The 22210-nt window shown below is 58.2% G+C and overlaps 1 protein-coding gene across 6 annotated transcripts; it reads right to left on the bottom strand.

Moving 5' to 3' along the window:
- Window positions 1-8461: 8461 nt before the first annotated feature.
- On the bottom strand, window positions 8462-21479 carry KLHDC8A (kelch domain containing 8A). Of its 6 annotated transcripts, none has more exons than XM_013189752.3 (7): window positions 21357-21479; window positions 14103-14169; window positions 13518-13934; window positions 11690-11854; window positions 10348-10563; window positions 9851-9952; window positions 8462-9699 (listed from the first exon to the last, which is right to left on the bottom strand). In XM_013189752.3, the coding sequence occupies exons 3-7, from the start codon at window positions 13891-13893 to the stop codon at window positions 9506-9508; spliced, it is 1053 nt and encodes a 350-aa protein (XP_013045206.2). In that variant the 5' UTR covers window positions 13894-13934; window positions 14103-14169; window positions 21357-21479; the 3' UTR covers window positions 8462-9505. The 6 variants fall into 6 exon arrangements, with proteins under 6 accessions (XP_013045206.2, XP_013045200.2, XP_013045207.2 ...); XM_013189746.3 differs by having other exon boundaries at window positions 21130-21475; XM_013189753.3 differs by lacking the exon at window positions 21357-21479 and adding an exon at window positions 20144-20225.
- Window positions 21480-22210: the final 731 nt, after the last annotated feature.

The raw sequence follows: 22210 nt of genomic DNA on the forward strand, positions 1-22210 counted from the left end.
CAGAGAGATGCTGCAGAGCGTGCAGCGAGGGGATGAGCGCGCCCAGCCCCGGCCCCCTGCTGCAGGCTGTGGGCCCCCGAGCACAGACATAGCGGCCGTGCCTCGTCGACGTCAGGATGAGACCCAGGCAGAGGTCCTGTGCCCCCGGCTGCTCTCGCAGTCTGGGTATCAGAGGGCTGAGGTTACGAATGTCCTGCTGAGCACACCCGTCCTGCGGCACGGCTGGAGCCCAGGTTGTGGGACACAGCCGCGCACCGGGCTCCTGCTCATCCCCGCCAGGGATCAGCCTCGGCACTCAGCGGGCTCCAGGTTAGATACCATCGAGGCAGAGTTAGGACACGGAGGGATCTTGTGTCTTGTGGCTGTGTGGAGCCTCTGTTCTGCCTCTGTTCTGCACAAGACTTCGGGGATAACCAACGTTTTGCAGATTCGTGCTGGCCCTGCATCCTCTCCACCACGAACCTGCCCCACACAGCAACCCGTGGGCAAACCTGGCTTCCTGCTTTACCATCAGTTGTCTCGCACGGCACGGGGGCTGGGGGGATGTCCTGAGATAGCGCAGCAGGGTTGCACTACTGAATTATTTAGTGTGTGGTAACAGGAGCTGCTTTTCAATCTGAAGGTAGCGAGCAGGGCCCATAGGGAAGATAAACAAGGCGTAGAAGAGATTAACTAAACTGCAGTAATTTCAATGTCAAAGTAAACAGATAGGATCCTGTTCAGGCACAGCCTGGAGATTGCAGGAGAGTGGAAGGGGAAGGAGCAGGCCTCCTGATCGCAGCAAGGCAGGCGATTTCCCTTGGCTGAGATGAAAGCTGCCGTGGCTCCCGGACGCGGCCAGCCCACGCCTCTGCCTACGGAGCGATCCCCCGGCGGCTGCGGGATTGCTCGGGGTTGAGCCCACCGGCCCAAGAAGCACTCGAGCACGCATTTAGCTTTAAGCACATGTTTATTGCTCTTCTTGATTTATAAGGATGCCTTCCAGAGGCTTTTCCCTGTGATGAAAGGAAACGAAGTGTCGGGCTTGCTTCTCTTTCTGTTTCTACCAGAGGAATTCTTCTCCGCGATTTTCTGTGCAGTCACTGACACGTAAGCTTAGGTATGCTTTTGTTCCAGACTACCTCAGGAAGCCTTTTTTAATGGAAATGTCAAGGGACACAGATCTAAGTCTGCTGGAATCCACTGATAAGGATCCTGTATTGCAGCAGTCAGTGGTAGTGGTAGCGCTGCTTCCTCAGCAGCGGGGAAACCCACAGAAACCCCCCTGCCCCCAGCTGCAGCCATCCTAAAGGTGGTTTCTACAGCAGCAGCCCTTTGTAACCAAGTGTCTGCTAACACCAACGTGAAAGTCAACAGGGGATTTGGCTCTGTGTCAGGGAAACCTCCTCAAAGCTAGTCTGATCAGCGCGATGCTTTGTAAGGACGGAAGCTTTATTCACCTCCAGCCTCCTATTTTTGTATTGTTATTTTTTAATTTTAAATCAATGCGGCAGTGTTACCTCTATACTAAAAGCATCCGTGTCGTGGTCCAAACCTGTGTCTCTGCCATTGGGCTTGGTGTGCACAGGCTCTGCTCACCTCTGTGAGCTGCTAAGGGAACAAACATGCCCCAGAAGACACGCTTATGGCAGCAAGCCCACCAAAAGGGAAAGGAAGGGTCCTGCCAGGCATTAAGATGCCAAAGATGACAAAGAGGCAAATGATCACCTCTGCTTAACGGTCTTCCAGGCTGGCAGCATTCCTCACCCTCTGCTGGGTAGTGCTCAGGCAGGTGTGAAACCCATTCTGCCCCTGAAAACACAGAGGAAGCGGTTTTTGCTCTGATCTTCCCCACTGGGTGCCCCATCCATCAGCAGAAGAAGGGAAACACATTAAACAGCAATGGGAGCCTTTGGAAAAGTAATTTATGACCTATCAAATGTAATGATTACAGCACAGGCCACCTCTGCAACCCACATCTTCTGCAGCTGCCTGGGATTAAGGCAGCCTGCAGACACCCTTCAGCCCTCCGCTCGGTGTCAAGCTCAGCTCATTTTTCCCAGTGATCCCTCTTGATAACCCCTCGGTGGGAAGGGTTTGTGCTCCGGCTGGCCGCTCTTTAGGATCACTTTGCCCAGCTCCGTCAGCCCGATAAGGCTCTCGCTGCTCGGGCGGCCGGGTCCTGCCACCCCTCCTTATCACCTCCAGCACGGGCAGGGGGCAGCGAGCGGCCGCGAGCTCCCTGCTGCGTGCAGCCACCGAGATAAGCACGCGCGCTGCGGTCAGCTGGAGCATGGCTGCAGAAAGCACAGCTAGTGTCTCATCCAGCTGGACAGGGCAGAGGAAACTGCATCACTGGGCAGCTCTGCGTGTAGCGGTTTGCCTGGTGAGGCACGCCGAGAAGAGACAAGAGCAAGGCAAAGCTGTGCACGGGGGCGAGCTGGTCTGGGGCAGCGAGCTGGCGCAGTCACGCCAGGGTTGCAGAGGTGCCCGGATTTGTTTTCCTGCTTGCTCCCCACCAAAGCAGGCCGTGGATGGCCACAATGTCTCATTGCCTGGTCTCCTTCGCAGAACGAGTGGCCCAAAGTCGGTGACCCGCTGGTTTCATCATGGGAATTACAGAGGCCAGGAACCAGCCGCTTCAAAATACAAACTTATCTTGGTTTTTTAATCACATTTTCAGGTGGTGACATGGTTTTTGTTGTTATGTGGTATTTACCCTAGAAATTGCTACAGGTGAGATATGTACAGTGCTCTGCGTTAAGCTCTAATCTAAAGGCTTGTGAATAAAAGCCAAAATGGCAAGCCCTGTTCAGTGCAGCCCCTGTACTTCAACCACTGCAATACATCTGAGTCCTGCTGCTGAACCTCCACTTCTGGAAACCCCAGACAGGCAGGGACAAGGGCTGAGCAGCAGCCCGAACACAATGTTCTCCTGTGTTTGCCACTTTGGAGCAATTCCCCAGGTTTTGCTCTCCTCCTGCGTATATGCGAACAGCTCGCTCTAACGCAGTTACTGGGATTTTGGTGCACACACCAGCAAGTGCAAGCTACCCACAGCAAGCAGAGAAAATACAATCCACAAACTAATTATTTTTATCACAGGTTCTTCTATAATACTGCGCAGATTGTACAGGGCCAGGCTGTGCTGCACACCCAAGAACAGCCCTGAAAGGCTGCGGCAGGGACCGCCTGAGCCTGGGCAGCTCGGGGGGCTGCAGAAACCTCAGGGCATTTACAAAAACAAAAAAAAAGCAAACTCTCCCTAAAAGCTGGAGCCTGAATTTTCAGTGCAGGAAGCATTTGTATTTCACGGTAGTGACTCAATATCCTTTCCAGCGCGGGCGGATGCCGACGGGGAGGCTTTGTCTGCCTGCAGCCGTCTCAGCAGGGCTGGGAAGGCGACGGGGCCGGGGCAGCGCAGGGCACCACGGTGACAATGACAGATGGCCCCGGTGCCTCCCAGTGCTGCTGCAGCTCCAGCAGCATGGAGGAGCTCTGTTCCTTTCCAAATGAAGAGAAATTCACAGCTGTATGGCAGCATTCACACAGACCCTCATACCGGGTCCCCTTTTGGGAAGGGGAGCAAGGGGAGCAGTCACCCCAAGGAGCAGCTCCCGCTGACCACCGGGGCCAGCGGGGCAGAGCGGGGCACTGCTATGTCTGTTACGGGAGTGTGACAAGGTACAGGAGCTATTTCTGCTCTGCGACCAGATATATTAGAGGTTGCTTTAAAGAAATTTCCTGTTTATACAGACAAAGGCTGCTTGGGGACAATGAGCAGCGATGCTCGATGCTCGTTGGCAGGAAAGCCGGGCAGCAATCAGCGACCGGACCGCTCCGCTGCCGTGCTGGAACAGCCCTCAGCGCCGGTACTGAAAAGCCTGGCTTCCAGCGAGCACGACTTCGAGTATCCAGAGTTCAAACGAGGACACGACAGCAGCCGGCTACATGATTTGCTGAGCCCCATTAGGAGCTGGAAAACTACAAAGGCTCGGCTGGGTTGCAGATAAGGGCGCGCACAGCACCGTGCCCACTGCAACTGCTGGGCATGGTGCTGTGCTGCCTGGTGGGCACGGTGCTGTGCTGCCTGGTGGCTGGGCAGGTCAGGAGGGCTGAAGCGGAGCTTTTTGCAGCTCCCCAGAAGCAGGAGGAGCCGTTTGACAGACCTGCTACTGAACAGTAATAAATGGTGCTACGACGCGTGGTTAAAAGCACTCAGCGTACGGATGCGTGAGCCCATTTCAATGCAAGTCACCGTTAGGGGTAATACAGATATAAAAAAAAAGATACTGCAGACAATTGCCAATCTGTTCTCAAGACTGCTGACAACATTTCTCCAAGGCAAGTCAAATTTACTACAAATTCTGGAAAGGAAGCTGGGTCGTAACCCGGTTATTTTATATTTGTTTGCACTATTTCTAAACGATTCCTTTTGCACCGCCATCCACAACAGTTGCACCAATTTAAAGGCCAATCTCAGCTGACATGTTTTGTCATCAACAGGGCTTCTGTGCTGAAGTCTAAGCGTGCCTGCTACTGAACTGGCATCTAAATTGGTTCTCAGCGTCAGACAGACATCAGCAACCCTCACAATACGAGATGAGGCAGACATTTCATCGAATTCCCCGTCCCTGAACAACGAACACTAACTGCAGTTTGCTTTCAGTTGGCCTTGGGAAGCCCTGCACAACATACCAGGGCAGCACCAGCCAGCTGAGGCCACAAACCCTCCGCTGTGCGAGCAGGAGCAGCCGTGGATGCTCCCCTGGAATGAAGCACGGAGGAACGAGCACCCGAGGCCGGCGCGCTCTGACCTGCTGCGTGTCTGCTGCTCACCGAGCGGGTGCAACGGGTGAGCTCAGGCAGCTGCTTCCCCCAGATCTGTGCTGGTCACACCTGCAGCTCGGGCAGCAGCATCTGCCGGAGGTGATCAGCGGGTATGTGCAGTGCTGGTGTCATGCAGGGCAAAACCAACCCGCAGTGCCCTGCGCCCCGTGGGACACCGCTGCTGGGCTGCCTGGGAGGACAGAGGGGCTCGTCTCGCCCCCAGCAGCCACCAAAATTCACCCCGGGGCAGCTGATAATTGCAATTCAAGGCCCCTGGTCTGATCGCTGGGCTTGACCCCCTGGCTGAGGCTTTGCCTTGGCCCTCCAGGCACAGTGAGATCCATCGGGTATTGGTGTCAGAGATGGAAGCGCCAGCATCACCCGCTGAGAAGATGCAACAGGCGTCTGGGGAGAGAAACTCTGCAGCCATCCAAGCTGGAGAGGTTCACTGCAGAGCTCAGGGAAGCTGCAGCAGTGTGAGCAAGAGCAGGATTGAGCCATGTAGGCACTGGCACAGAGCAGCAGCATTACAGACTGCCTGCTTGGAGGACTGGGGAGCAGAATTCAGCCTTGTCCCAGCTACCGCAAGGTGCTTGGGCTCAGAGGCAGTGCCTGTTCATGGGAGCTGAAGCACTGCGGGAGACACATATCACCCTTTTCACACCGTGTCGCTTGCCAGATCCTTCAGATTTGCTGGGTGCCGTTAGCAGGGGTCCCTGCACAGCCCCAGGGGGCTGCGGGAGCCACCCCAGCAGCGCAGGGTCCCCGCTGCTGGCTGGAAGGTGCTGGCAGCGCCGGGGCTCGGCCCATGGATGCCATCTGCCGTTCAGACAGCACTCAGAGGAGGAAGGGAAAGCATCCAGCACTGCTCAGCCCGAACACGCATAATGCTGGCTCCCAGTCAAGCCAACCCCACGAACGTCGGGTGCCGCTGATTCACCTCCCTGCTCCCCAGCCTTGGCGCTCGGTCACCTCTCCGTCACCTGGAGGGCAGGCACGGCTCTGCTTCCAAACCAAAGCAGGTTGTCTCCCGCAGCCTCCCCTCTCCCGCAGCAGTAGGAGCTGCAGGACTCACGGTGCCGTTGTGAAAACCATCAGGGGAGAGACGTAATCCTCCCACTCGTGTCTGCCAGCAGGCTGGAAGCAGCGAATGCTGCCGTCGAGCTGCAGCGGTAATGCTGGAAAAAAAGGAAAGCTTGGAGGATTTCCCCTGCTCCCGGAGGGAATCTCAACCCACGGGAAGGGGCCTGGGATTTCCCACAGCCAAGAGGAGCCAGGGAAGGGATGCTTGTTCTCGGAGGAGGCTGGCACAAAGGTGGCTGTTGCTGGAGTCCCACGGTGGCTTTAAATAACCCCGTGCTGCCTAACAGCTCGCTGCTGACTGCTCAGCAGCCTCAGAGCCTGCCTTGCACAAAGCTGGGTCCCACCGTCCCCACAGCCCTGAGGATGAGCCCCAGAGAAGGCCAGCAGCGGCAGGGGATCCCAGAGGCGGCTGGGGGCAGGACTGGGGTTGACAGGGCCACTTTTGGGGTGCAATGCAGGCGCTGCGGATGGGCAGGATACTTATCTCCATCTGTGCAATCAGGCCACTTTTGCTTGGGGTCACTCACACAGCATGCATAATGTCTGGGGTGGAGGCTTGTACAGGTTGTCTTCAAATAATTAAAGATGAGTTTGACACCCCAGGTGGGTCCCATCAGTGGGGTCGAGCACAGTCAGAGCCTGAGGACCCCGCGGCCACTCCACGGGACAAGGCTGGACCTCAGGCACCAAAAACTGAAGCAGCGGGGCCGCACCGAGGTGATGCTGCCCCACAAGCAGAGCCCAGCACGGGGACAGGTCACCCCAACCTCTCACCCTAGCTCTTGCTGCTAATTATGGATCCCTCTCGTCTCCCCTTCCTGCTGCTGGTGCCTTTCCGTGCTCTCAAAGCCGTTTATGGCGTGCTGGTAGACAGCGAGCGGTGCTATCGCAAGGGAAAAAAAAAATCAAGCGACCAGCTGCAGAGGTCCCCGAGCGGGCGTTAGCTGGAGCTTGGCACAGCGGAGGCGTGTGGGAAGTGTCTGAAGTCTCGGCAGCTCCCTGCCCCGGCACAGCCCATGGGGAAAAGCGCACCCACGCGGGAGCAGAGCCCTGCAGGGCGACCTGCTGCCAGCCAGGGACAGCCCGGCTCTGGGGATGTGCTCGGGATCGGTTTGGGAACAAGAGCTTGGGCTTCACGACAAAGGAGGCTGCCCTGCACCAGCTCCTTGCTATGCTGCAGCTCGGAGAGCTCCTTCTTCCCTCCCGCTCTGAATGCTCGGCACATCTCCAGCTCTGGTGACTGACCGGCTCCCCCCCGCCTCGTCCCCAGCCCCTGACATCTCTTCATTAAGTCCTGCAGCGCGTTTATTCCCACGACGCTGCTTTGTCTGCCTCGCTCCGCAGCCTTTCTGAGGGGGGGGGAGAAAGCGAAGGATCAGCCCCCAGCTGTGCTGCAGCCAGACAAAGGCAGTGGGTTCCTCCTCCCCTCGCTCCAGCCTCACAAAGGCACCGGACCCGAGCCCCAGCCAGCGCGGCCTCGCCGCGATAACCAGGGCTGGTGCGGGAGCAGGGGAGCACCAGGCTGTGCGGTGTGTGCGAAAAGGTCCCCTGAGGACAAAGGAAAACACTTGGTTACCAGCTAGAGACTCTCCCGGCCATGCAGAGGCGGCTGAAATGGAGATGTGCTGTGCCGGGAGATTGGGGGGGTTGTTCCAAAAAGGTGCAAGGCTCCCTCCCTTCCTCCAAGCCCCCTCTCCTCCAATTTTCACCGTTTTAGGGATGCTTCGTGGGGTCAGGAGGCAGCACCCCAGCGATGCACTCACGGGGGGGTGCTCTGGGCTCCTTCCGAGCCCAGACGGAGCCGCAGGTCGGGGCACAGCTCCCTCGCTGGTGTTTGTGCTTGCAGCCTCCCAGCACCCGGTGCCGACGGGAACGAGGCGGCAGCACCACGGATGGGAACATGACGGGGACGGGGGCAGACGCCGCTGTGCTGATTGTACTTAGCCAGAGACAAGCAGGTGGGATGTAAATAATTAGCGAGCAGGTTGTTCGCTCCGGAGTCGGTGCTGTTCCCCTTTCATCTCTGCGCCGCGGCGCTTGGAGATCAGAGAGGGAGAGGGCTTGGAGCTGACAGCGCCGCGCTTCAAACGCAGCCCTCGCCTTGCTGCTTCCCAGCGGAGCCCAGAGGCCCCAGCGCCCATGGCAGGGCCCAGGGGGACAGCAGCTGGGGGACACCGGGGGCACAGAGGGACCTGACCCCTGCCCCTGTCCCCAGAGGGCTCAGGGCTGGGAGGCAGCCCCGGTGCCACAGCAGCGGCAGCCGCACGGTGTCCCCCGTGCTCTGTGCTGCCCGCAGAGCCTGAGCCGGGCAGGGTCACCCCCAGGACCCCCATGGTGCTCTCAGGTTGGGAACTGTCCCCAGAGAGGGATGGGGCATGCTGAAAGTGGCAAGGGATGCCCCAGCAGGGACACATCCCTGGAAATATCAAGGGATGCCCAAGCAGGGACACGTTGCTGACCTCGGCCACAGCTGGCCCCATCTCCCCCTTTTTAGCCCCGGTCCCACCTCGTCACCTCATCACAGCAGATGGTCCTGGCCCAGCCCTTAGCACATCCTGGGCTCATCCAAGAGATTTTCTGGAGACAGCTTTTAATGAGGCAGCTGCTACAAGCTCGAAGTGTAACCCGGTGGTCCGAGCCCTCCCTCAAACTGCCCGGGAAGGACGAACCCAAAGAGGGAGCGGTGCCTGGGGTCTTGTGGCTGTGGTGGCTGGGGTCTTTTGTCCTCACCGCTGGAACAAGGCTGTCACCAATGCCACTGCCTGGCCCTGGGAGCAGGAGAGAGCTCCAGCTCCAGCAGCAGGGCTCAGTTCTGCTCCTTTTTCTCAGGAGCGAACAGCAGACCCCACATCACTGGAGGAAATAAAAACCAGGCTGGAACAGAGCAGGTTGAGGCCACCTCTACATGAACCCCTGCGAAGGCATGTTTGTGCTATTCCTGTGCCAAAGGTAAGGGCTAGCCTCTTGCCAAAGCAGTCCTTCGGGCATTTCGCCCTCCCAGGAGCACTGGCAGCCCCGTGCTCCGGCTCCTGGCAAAGTGACAGTGAAATGCTACGGGTGCGCGGGGAAAGCCTTGCTACGAAGGCAAAAGAACGATCCCCTCAGCCTGGCTGCGGGTCCAGGGTTTCCCTTGCTGCAAGCCAAGGGGATCTGTGCAGGGAAGCACGCGTAGACCCCAGGGTGCTCCGAGGGCATCACGTCCCTTCTCCCTGAACCGCCGCGGACCTGGCTGCGTTCTCCTAACCCCCAAACACGTCGCCTTTGTGGTGGGTCAGGGTGGCAGCGGGAAGATGCTTGCCCAGAGCCCTTCCTGCTGGCAGGAGACACGGCGCACACCAGCGCTGCGAGCAGTCCCTTCACCGGGGTTTCCCCACGGGGCTCTGCAGATGACCAGGGGGGACCCCTGGCCAAAATCTCCTTCCCTCTGCAGGGCCCGAACAGCAGCACCCAGGAGGGATGGGAGCAGCAGCTTCGGAGCAAGGCTGGTGTCAGCCTCCAGCAGGCAGAGCCAGGCTCCCAGGGTGGCTCGAGCAATGCTCGCACAGCTCAGCACCACCAGGAGCCGGCCCAGCACCAGCAGGGAGCGGAGTCCCCCCCCTGGGGCTGGGGTCTGTTAGGAATCGGAGACGCAGAGGGCTTCCACCGCGCTGCTCAGCCCCTGGCTCACCCCGCCGACCGCCAGCAGGCAGTTCCTGACCACGATGCTGGAGCAGGCGCAGCGCGGGGTGGGCATCGGGGGCAGGCTCTCCCACTTGTTCTTCTCGGGGTGGAAGGCCTCCGCCGACTCCAGGACGGTTGGCTGGTTCCCTGGGGACACAAAGCGAGGCGGGAAGCACTGGCCAGCATCCCTCGTCTGTACCCTGAAGCCCATCCCCTTATGGGGTCCTTTTCCCCTGCTCCCCACTCTGTAACAACACCCCCCGACCCCGAAGTGTCACCGCTGTCCCCAGCGCCTCACCTAGCCCCCCAGCCACGACGACTCTGCCTTTCAGGTAGCCGGCCACGAAGTCTGCTCGCCTTTTCTTCAGGTAGAAGGAGCGCTCCATCTTCATCCAGCCGCCTGGCAGGGACAGGACAGACGGGCATGGCAGCAGCGCTCCCCCTCGGGAACCCCCTGCCTCCCAGGCCTCGCACCTCCCCGTGGACGTGCATTTGCACCTCAGGGTAACAAAAACCCATGACACGGCGGTCAGCTTCCCCACCACCTTGTCAAGGAGGGAGCTGCCGAACCCAGCAGCTGCCGAACCCCTCTGGCCCAATTTTTTCCCTTTTTTCCTCCTGTTGTTATCCCTGACCGCAGACCTTGCTGCAGGCTGGGCTCCGGGTTCAGTGCCCTCAAAACTCAGCAGCTGAGAGTTTCGGCAGAGCCTCCCAGCCCCAAACCCCAACCCCTGCAGAGCCCCCGGGTGCATCCCCGCCTGCCACCCGCCCGGGACGGAGCCGGGACAGCCCCACCTTGCTCGATGTCAAACACGTCCACGGTCCTCATGAACTTGGGCTGCCGGTAGAGCCGGCCCTGCCGCAGGCCCCCGAGGCTGAAGAGTTTGTCCTCCGTGGGCACGAAGCTGGAGAAGGCCCTTTTGTTGGGGATGTTGGGAAACTTGGTCCACGATCGGGTCTCGGTGTCGAACACCTCGAAGGCGTTGATGGCGTACTTGGACTGCCTCCCGCCTGCGTGAGGGGATGGGAAGAAAAGGGATGAAAGGAATGGGAACGGGAAGAAAGGAAGGGACGGTTGGCTTGGCCAACGGCACCAGCAGGACCCCGGGGATGTTCCTGGGGCAGTCTGAGAGCGAGCGAGCTGCCAGCCGATGCCACCCTCACGTCCTAAGTCACCTGGAATGAGGGCTGCTGAGCCCGGCACCTTGTCCCCCTCGCGCTCCCTCTCTTTGCGCTGCAGTTTGATAAAATTAAAGCACTTCACTTCTCCGCGCGTCACACCCTCCGCTTCCCTCCGTGCCAGCGGCCGCGGGTAGGCAGCGCAGGAAGGTGTTTAGTATGCACCCGTTTAATCAAGACAAACGCACAGCAGAGAAGGGCTCGGCGCTCGGGGAGCCTTTGCAATTCAGATGAGTTCAGCGCCGGTGCCAGCCAGCGAGCCCCAGCCCCGCTCCCGACGGAGCAGGAGAGCCAAGGCAGCTGCTACTGCGGCCGCCAAGGACCTGCTTTATTCTCCTGGCAATCAGAGGCAAAGGAGAGCAGCTGTTCTCCGCTCGGATGCTCCCCGTGCCTCTGAAAGCAGAGCCTGTGCTCGCTGCTGGGCCCCCAAACTGTTTGCTAGCAGCAAACAAACTGCAAAATAGATCAAAAGAGCCTGTTTCTGGTAGCACCCTAAAGACAGCCGGTGTTATCTGGTGGTTTGAGCCGTTGGGGCTCCTGGGTTGATCCCAGCTTTGTGTGTTTGGCTGTGAGCTAACGGCAACACTTCCCTGCCTTGGTTCCCCTTTCCGTAAGGCTAAGGAAAATTGCTCCCTGTAACGGGCTCGGTCCGGCATTGCCCAGCGACAGCGGGACCTTCCTGTCAAAGGCTGACTCTTTGGAAGGCGAGCAGTATTTGGGTGATGTAACGTGGACAGAAGTGGTTTCTCTCAGTAGCTCAGTCCCGGGAATGCAAACTGAGCAGGGAAACAAAGGGGGCATTGACCTGGCACCGAGCTGCCGCGGGATCTCTGAGCTCCCGGGGCAGTCAAGGGCACATGGGCTCTCTCCGGTGCTTGCTGTGGGGGTGTGGACGCAAACCCCAAGCCCACACCAGCCCCACACAAAGCCCGGAGAAGGCTGCAGGCCGGCTGCTTACCCAGCACGTAGATCTTGGTGCCTCGCAGGAAGGAGGTGGCCGCGTACCTGGGTGTGGGCATGGCCGCCAGCGACACCCAGATGTCCTTGAGCATGTCGTAGTGCTGCAGGTAGTTGTGCGGCCGCAGGTCACACCCCATCCCTCCGGCTGCATAGACTCTGTAGTCTGGACAGGGCCAAGAAGCAAAAAAACCCACAAAAATATTACGTTGGCTGAAACACCCCTGTGCAAGAATGTACATGCCATCATGCAATGCCCCCATCCCCACTGGGACTTGCTCATGGGACTCCTCATCCCCTCCCTCAGCACCCAGAGCCCTGCTCCCAGCACGGTCCCTTGGAGGGGACAGGGACACTGAGCCGAGGACAGCGCTGGCACCCCTGGGTGCTGTGCCAGTGCTCAGGGGTGCAGAGAGGGTGGGAGCAGCAGGGCTCTTTGCTCCCGAGCCTTTGAGCAGATAAGGAAGATGTAAGCCTGCGTCCCCTTCCCTCCCTTTGGTAACGGATCATTTCTCCCTTTCTTCCTTTGCCCCACACACCCAGACTGGGGGTGTTTACAGCAGTGCAGCAAACCCAGCTCCTCTGTGCTGCTGTCTTCGCCCCACGAGCTCTGGGTCAGGATGCGACCCAGACTGGAAGGGCTGGAGCCCAAACATGGCACTGAAGCTGCCAGCCCCTCTCCGAGTCAGCCACGTCCACCTCTGGCTAGCGGCAAAGCTGGCTCCCCAAAACAAAACCCTGCTGGCCACGGCACCCACATTATCTCCTTCAGCAAGCACAGCACCACACGCACAAAGTTCAGGAGATCAGCGACAGCAGCCCTACAGCAAAGCAGCTGGAAAAGCAGAGACCTGGCTGCATGGCTGAAGTATTTGGGGAGCTATTTCTGCTCCCGGCCCCGCACACAAAATTGGCCCCTCCACACCGGTCAATAGGCAAGCTCAGAGAGAAAACCAGCCCCAAGATGGTAAATATTATTTTTAAGCATTCCTTGACAGCAGCTTTTAAAGCTGCTTAAGCAAAAAGAAGGAGCAGCTTGCAAAGAAGCTGCCCAGAGATGGGGCTGGTGACCCAGGAGCGCCGGGAAGCTGCCTGGCCTCAAAGCACAGCACAAGGCGCTAAAGGAAATCAATGCTCCACATCTCTGCTTGTAAATTAAAAAAAAATGAGATGGGCTGATAAAGGCAGAGCCCTGCAGGCATTTAGCAGGGCGTGTTTAAGGCCATGGTTAAGCTCACGGAGGGGAGCTGGGCAGGAGCCCCCCATGAGCCCAGGTGCTTCCCTTTCTCGTGTACTGATCTGAGCCCACAGCTACAAAGCTGACCCCTCTGCCTGGTTCTGGGCTTGGACCAGAGACGTGTCCTCAGGTCAAAGCTGGTCTACGGCTCGGGGACCTGCACCTCTCCAGCTCCACGGCTCAGCCAGGGGCTGTCCCAGCTCTGTGCACCCGCTCAGCTCCCCCCCAGTCTGGGACTCGGGCGGAACTAAACCTGAACTGGCTGCAAAGCCCTGGAGGAGTTCAGCTCCAGACCCTGGAGCTTGGACCTGCCAGAAATGCAGCCAGACTCCAGCACTCGTGGCTCTGGGGCAGAGCAGAGCACCGCCTTTGGCACCAAGAACAGCCTGCTGTCTTTAGCAGGCGGGATGGAACACATGGGTCTCAACCTCTACAAGCACAGAGAAGGTTTTGGTGAACATCACAACCCCGTGGCATGGCCCAGAGAGCTTTTTGGCTTGGTGCAAGGCGGGATGCTGACCTTCCCCAGCCGCTCACCCAGCAGCCACCCCCGCAGCCTGGAAGGACGCAGCCGGAACCGAACCCTCCTTGCCTTTTGCCGTCACCGAGATGCCCATGGCCGCTTCCCTCAGCGAGTTCCTCTTCTTCCACTTGCCCTCATCCACGTTGTACATCTCCACTATCTTCAGCGGTGTCTGGTTCACGCCGACCCCCCCTATCACCATGATCCGCTTGCCCAAGGTGGCCACCGCCACCCCGGCCCTGGCCGTGGGCATGGGGGGCAGCGCCGTCCACTGGTCGGCCTCGGGGGAATAGACCTCGAAGCAGTCCATGGGGATGCCGTTGTCATCGCAGCCCCCGATGGCAAACACCTGCCCGCCAGCCTCCACCAGGGTGGAGTAGACCCTGCGGCTGGGCAGCGGGGCGAGGGTTTTCCACTGGAAATCTCTGCTGTTGGCGACCTCCATGGCGGCAGCATCGGTCCCCTGCCCGTGGGGAGGTGCCTAGGCTGCAAAACAGAGCGGAGAGGTGCAGAAGCATGAAGTGTGGTCACCGTCTTTCCCCTGCCAGAGCTGCAGGCAGCCAGGAGCAGAGCAAAGCTCCCGAAACCACCACATCTGCACCAGCAGCCACCAGCCCCTCCGTCCCCCCGGCACGGCGCGGCAGCCAGCGGTACCTTTCAGTGCGTCTCCATCGATCCTGCAGCTCCCGATCTGCCTCAGCAGCTCACACAGAGAACGATCCTAAAAATAAAACAAAACAAAGGGGGGGGGGGGGGGGGGAAGGCAAGGGAGGTTGGAGTCAGTTTGTGATCCTGCTTCCTGAGCATCCCCGCCCCCAAGCGACGCTCAAGCCGAGGAGGCTGCAAGCCGTCTGCTCACTTCCCCGGCTGCCTTCCTGCCTGCTCGGGAACTTTTCCTCGCGTCCTCCTTCTCTGACCTGATTTCTCCTCCTGACCCTTGGTTACGTCTGCCCACACACGCTGGGACACCCTGCTCCTGCCCCCCCGGCTGCAATAGGTGACCACCAGCACTGGCCCCCCAGCCCCACCCCACAGGCTGTGCTGTGCTCCGGGGGTCCTGCCAGCAGCCCCCAGGCAGAAGCACCAGCTCTGGATGCACGCCTTTTATTTTCTCCCTCTCCTCCCTTGGAATGGCCGTTAAGCGATGCAGATGAGATTAATTAGTGCAGGAAGGCAGAGAGAGGGCAAACGGGAGGGAACAAAGGCAGCTGCTCGCTCGCTTGCGCGGCGTGACGGAAGGTGCATCCTGCACCGAGCATCTCCTGCACCGAGCATCTCCTGCACCGAGCGTCTCCACCTCGGTTGTGTAACCAGCATGGGCTATTGCCCTTCAGACACAGGAGGGTTTGTGTTTACCCTCGCAGGCTGCAGCAGCCTCTCCTGGCACACACATCTGGGGACAGGAGAGCAGGGTAGGAGCCTGCTGACACCGAAGGCACGCTCCTGGCCGGGCATTTAGCGGTGCAGGACACCGTCCCCTTCCAAGCATCCTTCCCCAGCACTTCACAGCCCAGACCCCTCCCCGCACTGCTCTAGGACAGTGCTGTTCCCTCTTGGTCCCCTTTGCAGACCCCTGAGACTTTCCCCGAGGATGCTGCGGCCCCACGGAGCCCACCCCTGCTGACAGGAGCTGCCCGGCGGTGGAGCGGGGCTGGCTGCCCCGGTTTCTGCAGCCCGGGGTCTGGAAGCCCCTGGAGCTGATGTTTTCTCCCAGACCCTCTTCTCTGCCTCCTGGCTGACAGCCAGCAGATCTTCTGGGGGGGTATTTCCTATTTATTCTGACACGGCACGGTGGATGGGCTGCAAAGCAACTTGAACTCTCCCAGCTAAGATATTTAAGCGCAAACAAAGCAATAAATTGTTATGGTCCTCTTTTTTTTTTTTTTTTTAGGAGCAGACTCCCTCCTCCCACAAGAGACAACCAGACCCATTTCCTACAGCTTCATTTAGACCCGAGAGGACACGAGTGGGCCTCCAGCCCCATAACCTGCCCGGCCTGGGACCACGTCGCGGCCGCCCCGCACCTCGCCTTGCCGCTCAGCTTCCTCCTCCAGCCCTGGCCACGGCTCCCCTCCGACAGCCGGAGCCTGTAGCATAGCAACAGCCACCTACAGCCGCCTTTCACCACCATTTCGGGTGAGCCGGGTGGGGATCTGGGTGCTTCGGGGGACCGCAGCACCCAGCGCCGAGGCAGAGCTCCCCGCAAGGATCGGACCCTGCCTCCCCGTGCGTGCAGCGCGCTGGGGACGCCGCGTCTTCCTCCTACAGATCCACGCCTGCTGCGCCCACCAGCCAAGCAGGGAGGTGGACGTGGCCCTCGGGTTATCTCAGGCATCACCACAAGCTCCTCACTGCCTGCTCTGCCTCGGGGCACGGCCCGCGGGGAGCATCTGACGGTGACATCAGCTTCCACGGTCTTGTTAGTTCCCCGATTTTCCCCCGAAAGTGTGAATTAGAGGACAGTGATGGAAAAGGATCAGCAAAGCAGGTCTCAGACAACTGCACGGAGATCCATCAAAATCACTTCACTTACCAGCCTGAGCTGGCACAAAACCCAATCAATTTAAGCGGGGCTGATGGAAGGATTCCTGTTTATTTGAACTTATTCTCCCAAATAAATTTCACTAGCCAGCTGAGCGTTATTTGTTGCGTAAAGAATCCAGTTCATAACACACAAACACTTCTTGGGATGCGAGCCCCCAGCAGCAGGACCCGGCGCAGGCACATGTGCACATCCCCGGCACCGCGGGGGCCACGGTACAAAGGAACACAAAGCAACAATAAAGAGCAGCAGCGAGTCACGCCGTGCTTTGCATCCTCCCAGCAGCCGAAGAGAAAGGGGCAAACAGCAGATGAGACCAGCAGCTGTTGTCCTCCATCTCCGCAGTACCTTGTCCTCTGATGTGCATCGCTGCCCGCGACTGGATCAGCTCGGGGATTTTTTGCCCTGGCAGTTTAAGCAGCTCTGGACCACAGCTTTCATGAATAATTAATTTTTTTTCTCTCCAGGTGAATTTTCATGCATTGCCGTGGACAAATTCAGCGTGGTCCAGCAAATTAGAAAAGCAGAGCCAGCTCCTATTTCCAGGAGCGTGACAGATTTGCATTCTGACCTCCAATAAATCATTCTCCTGCCCTGTCCCTCAATTTCTTCAACTATAAAGTGCAGTCCTGGGATGAAACACGTCACTCAAATGCCTGACAAAAGCAGAACCTCACTGCTGCTGCCAGACAGTTTCTCTGCTGTCATTAAGGATATCCAAATCTCGAGCATAATTTTCCAACTGGTCCTTTTTAGCGAGGCATTGCCTAAAAAAATCTTTTTCAGCATGTTAGCACACAAAGACCAGGAGTTAGATTCAAAGACTTGGAGGTGGGTGAGCATTTCTGTTGGGTTCCCTGTGAGAACAGGCAGAGCAAAGACCTGCAAATTCAACCCAGCTGTGGTCCCAGGCAGCTGGAACCAGGGCACCCGGAGAGCCACCGCGCTTGGCAGCACCAGTGCAAAGCCCTGCCTGAATCCAGCTGCCTTGCAATAAGGATTTCTATTCTTTCATGCTCTTAAAAGAAAACTGAGGTCAGTCTGAAGCACTACACCCGCACCCTTTGTCTCCAGCTGCCCAGCATCTCCCGGCGCTTCACTAGAAAGCATCACTGGTGCTGTGCCGTGGGAGCTGGGACTTGCCAAAATGTGCTGACCGAACACCCAGCGCGCTGCAGCCATGTTCTCCTCCAGGGCAGAGGGAATTATCACTTAATTATACCAAACAAATCAGAGGCATTAACGTGTTTTTCCTAAATGGCTACATTAGAATCAAAATGAATGGTAATTGCTTTCCTATCAGAGGAGATGGCAGACGGAGCTGAGCCCCCACCAGGGCCTGCTTTAGTGGCATTTATTACCTCCAACGATTTGTGATTTAGAGACGAGAGGCTGTGCCGAATGCACTGAAGTGATGAGCTGCCCCAACAGGGCAGATCTTGTCGCTGAGCCCGGCGCTGCTGCCTGTGGCTGCTCGTGCTCTCTTCCCTGTATCATCTCCCCAGGACTCAGAAGCTTTTATGCTCCAGGTTTGGAATTCCTCGGCTGGGGAGGGCGAGCACCAGGCCCAGGTGGGGCTGAAATCCCCACCCTGCATCCAACAGGCTTTTCTTCGGGGTGATACGCTCCCCTGAATATTGCACTGCAACTCGCTGCGTAAGCGCAGGGTGAAAAGGCAGCCTATTTACAGCTCTCCAAATTGAAGGAAGTGCAAAAAGGCCCCAGAGCCACTCCCAAACCTTCTATTTTTAACGCTCACGCTGAGGATAGGCGCCCTCAGACATCATCGTGCGCACCCCATGCCACGCAGGCACATCACCCAGGGTGGAACAGACAGAGACCCCCCGACCTTACGCAGCCCCCAGGCAGACAGGACCCACTATTTACTGATCCAGCATGATGCCAGCCCAAGCTGCTCTGAAGAACCTCCAGCCCCTGCACAGCCCCAGGTGCAGCCCTCTGCTGTGCCTGCTCCATTCCCCACCGCTCCTCCCCTCCTTTCGGGGATGCCAGAGATCCAGGCGAACACCGCAAACATCCTTGGCATGCTTTTACGGCCACGCTCGGGTCTCAGCTCCGCTGCCATCAGCACTGACCCCTGATTTCTGCTGCTGGACCTGGCGACCCATCAAACCCAGGGCCCCTGCACAGCCCGCAGGAGCCGTGCTCCCAGAGCATCTCTGCTCCCCGCACCGCCTCCACCTGCCGAACACCCACGTGCTCCTCGCTGTCACCACGAGCAGGTTAAAACAAAGATGCAGACAGGGAAAGCTATCAGAAAAATTGCTCCCTACTGAGAAAAAGCTCTCGTACTCACCCAACTGCCATGCCAGAAAAGCCCTGGGCAGTCCTGCAGCGTGCCAGCCAGCATGAGAAAAGGAAGGGGCTGTAAAGCTCGGCTGAAACCAGCCTGTCTGCCAGCCCCCCAGCCCCTGCGGGGATTGTTCTCAATGCAAGGGGGACTGGCGTCACAGGAGAGGCAGGAACAGGGGCAACAATGAGCTGGAAATAGCACGCGAGCACCGGGAAGGAATCACAGCTCCTGCTCCTCAGCACCACGCAGGAGTCAGCAGCTTCAGTTCAGCGCTGCCTTGGCTGCCTGCACTCTATTAAATAAAGAGCAGGGAGAGATGACACAGCACAGGCTGCGATGAAGACAGCGAGAAGGAGATGATTCAGTGCAGGGAACCCATTCCTGACCCAAGGAATAGTTACGGTGCAAGGCCAGGAGGGGGGGCACAGAGGAGGAGGCTGGGGGAGATCCCCCGGAGTTTCCCCAGCTGCCAGGACGGGGACGGGGCAGCTGCCAGCCCCGGTCCCCCCGTGTCCCTGCTCCCTGCTCTTCCAGCCCCACATCCAGGCTTTGGCAATATTCAGCTGCTTTCCTGCTGCTGCTCTGGGCACAGCACCCAAGGCACAGCTCGGGGCAGGAACGTTTCATTTTGGATGGGAGCAGGGATTTTGTCAAGAGGTGAAAACCAGCAGATGATGAGAACGGAGGGAAACGCAGCGGGGATTTCCTCAGTGCTGCTTCCACCCACCCTGGAAGACGGCAAGACGCAGTGCAACTTGAACAAAGCAACATGGAAAAGTTTCAGATGTGGGAGCAGCACGTAAACCTAGCTGTTAATCACTGTAATTGGAGTGAGCTGCTTTTCCTCTAGAAGCACATAAATGTCACGGTGTAGTCGCCCTCTGCATTGGCAGATAAACATCAGCACCGCGGGAGGAGGCCCTGTCCCTGCAGGCTCGGTACAGCCTTTGCTGTACAAAATGCCTCCTTGCTCCAGCAAAGACAGGAAACTCAACATTCATGGGGTTGGATGTCCCGGGAAGCTCCAGAGCCACGTTTCCCACTCTCAGCACCCAGACGGGAGCCCTGAACCCCCCCCTTCCCCTTCCTTCACCCCTCCACCTGATCACGATCAGGTTCACAGCAGCCCAGCACCCCAAAGCCCCTTCCTACAACTATCCAGAGAGCTCAGCACCCACGCAGGCACGGCTCTCATCAAGTCCTCACTGGTTACTCATGTCCCTGAGCAGGACCAGGGCCTTTGGAAGACTCTGGCACCTTTGTCCCTCCAGCCTGGGAGAAGCCCGAGTTTCCCACCCAAAACCCTCACCCTCCTGCGTGGTCCCACAGAAGCAACCTGCTCTTTGCTGCGGTCACCTGCAGCAAGGTGCTGTGTGACCCGGCCTGGTGCCATTCCTTGGTGACACAGAACTGCACACAGACAGCCCTTCGTAAGCTTTGACAGTTCTATTACAGCCCTAGCCCACAAGGTCAGGCGTTACCAAGTCTGGGTTTTCAAATGACTACAACTTTTAAGCAAAAAAAAAGACTTCTAAAAACACCGCTGCAAGCCAAGGACTCTGGGGCTGCCTTTACTCCTTCCTTGCTCAGACCCTGGCAGCTGAGGTTTTAAACAGAACACGCATGAAATTCGCAGTCTGGTATTTCTGACCTCTCCTCACGCTGAATCAAGTTTCCTTTCCATAGTAACAGCTACCCAGAAAAATAACAACCAAAAACCCATCGGGTCCCTGCCTTTGCAAATTACCCAGCTGGCAAAAAAAAAAAAAATAATAGACTTTAGCTTAGTTTCAAGGAGAGAGCAAAAGCATAGCAATTATGAATGAGAATTAACGGTACCTTGATGGCCAGCAAAGACAAAGCAGCAGCACTCACAGCAGCTCATTTCGTCCCCTCTGTTTCTGAGCATCTCCTTGCAGACAGACGTGCGTGCCGCTGGAGCTGCGAACAACCTGACCCCCCCGGCTTCACCCCTTCCCCCAACAGCAGTCCCTCGGGATCATTTTCAGCCTCATCATGCCGAATGCAATTTCCTGAGGTCGGTAATAGGAAGGTAGAGAGGTTGTGGAAGGAAATATTCCACAGCTAACAGCCCAGCGACTGTAAATCAGAGGGATGCCAGAAGCTTTAGCACGCAATGGGACAGGGGGAGAAGATGTTTCATTTTCTGTCACTTGTTAGCAAAGGGAAGGCATGCAGAGCATCCTTTTTTTCCTGAGTGGGAAAAAAGATACGATTCGTTTGCATTACATTTTGTCTTGAGAGAGGGAGTTACAATTTCACAGGGAGAAAATAAAATCTGCCAGCTGCCCCTGCGCGTCCGGCTCCCCGCTGCGTCCTGCGTCCCCTCCCCTTGCCCCCGACGCTGTCGCTGCTCTCCAAGAAGAGCTTCTCCTTTGTATGGGTCAAATACACCAGATTTTTCCCCAGCCCCGCAGTCCCCCCGGTTGTTTGTACATCTCCCGTTACTCTGAATTTAGGCTGCATCCCTCCGGAGGGAATGCCAAGAGCTGGGGGCAGCCCTCGGCGGGGGCAGCTCTGCGCACCCAGCTCTGCCAGCTGCCGCGGCTCCCAGGGCCTGGCCTGGGAAAGAGGCAGAAAATATCCCACCGGGGGACGACGGGGAAAACAAAACAAACAAACTGGGGAAAAAATCAGCCTCCTTAAAACCACTTCTTAGGGAGAAAACACAAACTCAAAGCTTCCTTTCTGGTTGCACATGAAAAGCCTGGTTTAGCGCCCGGTGCAATCTGCTCTGCCCCACGAGCCCCCCAGCACCCCGCTGCCCTCCAGCAGGAATCCCCCCCCCCAGATGCTCTACTTACAGCTGGGGACCGCGGTGCTGAGCCCGGGTGCAGCGCGGGGCTCTCCTAAAAAACGCTCTTCAACTCCAAGGCAGGGAAGCCCCGATCCTCAGCGCCTCCTCCCGCACGCATCCATCCCTCTCCTCCCCGCAGCCCTTGCTCAGGGGAAGGAGGACGCCGGCAGGAGCAGGGGAGGCTGCGTGGGAGGGCAGCGAGGAAAGCAGCAGAAATCCCTCGGCCCTACTCGCCTGCCTCCAGGAGACGCAGGACGAGTGGAGCCAGAGTTTTCCCCATCTGGTGCGGCGGCCGGGATCTTCCTCGGTGTCTGCAGCTGGGGGTGTGCGTGCGTGTGTGTGTACACACTGGATTACCAGCCCCATACTTAAGCCTTTTATGGCTCCCCACGCTCGCAGGCTTGTTACAGGATGTTCTGTAACAGCGGCTCCCCCCCGCCCGCCCTCCGCTGCTGCGGAAACAGAACTACCAGAAACTGGAGGGATGGGGAAAAATGAGGGAGAAGGGAGCAGTGGAAGTGCTGCAGCGGTCCCAGGCTGGACCCTGCCCCGGGGGGGCTGCCCCAGAGCCCCCTGCTCCAGGCTGCTGGGCTGGGGGCATGGTGCTGGGGGGCCCGGTGCTGCTGCTCGGGGCTGGGGAGCTGAGCCCCTGCGGTGCCCCTGCCGTGGGCACCCACCCTGCCAGCCCCAGCAGGGAGGGACAGGCAGCAGCCACAGCAGAGCTTCTGCTCGCAAAGTGAAGGCTCGAGGTGTCCAGAAATGAGAACACTCCAAGATGGAATAAGGACGTTGGGAACTTCGGGCCTCAGCCTTCTCCAAAGCAGAAGTTTCCCAGCCTGATGACATCCAGGGCTTTTCTTTCCCTGACCTGCATCTCTGTTCTTCTCCTGAAGGTGATGCAGAATAACTTTGAGTCCAGAAAAAACACTTCTGAGCAAAAGATAAAGATCCTTTCAGCACATCTTCCAGCAAGCTTTAAAGCTCCTTCCCAGAGGGGCATTCGCAGCTCAGCCCAGCAGACGCTCCCGAGCCTTCAGGACCCTCCGTCAGCTCTGAAAGCCCTCGACATCCTCGGGGCACTGCACTTG

Source organism: Anser cygnoides, chromosome 25 (assembly GCF_040182565.1).
Source record: "Anser cygnoides isolate HZ-2024a breed goose chromosome 25, Taihu_goose_T2T_genome, whole genome shotgun sequence".
In the NCBI taxonomy this organism is placed as follows: domain Eukaryota; kingdom Metazoa; phylum Chordata; class Aves; order Anseriformes; family Anatidae; genus Anser; species Anser cygnoides.

Coding starts and splice junctions, on each gene's coding strand:
- KLHDC8A (XM_013189752.3), bottom strand. CDS start 13,893: ATGGAGGTCGCCAACAGCAGAGATTTCCAGTGGAAAACCCTCGCCCCG. Junction 9,953..10,347: donor CGTGTTTGACATCGAGCAAG/GTGGGGCTGTCC, acceptor TGTCCCTGCCAG/GCGGCTGGATGAAGATGGAG. Junction 9,700..9,850: donor CGTCGTGGCTGGGGGGCTAG/GTGAGGCGCTGG, acceptor TTGTGTCCCCAG/GGAACCAGCCAACCGTCCTG.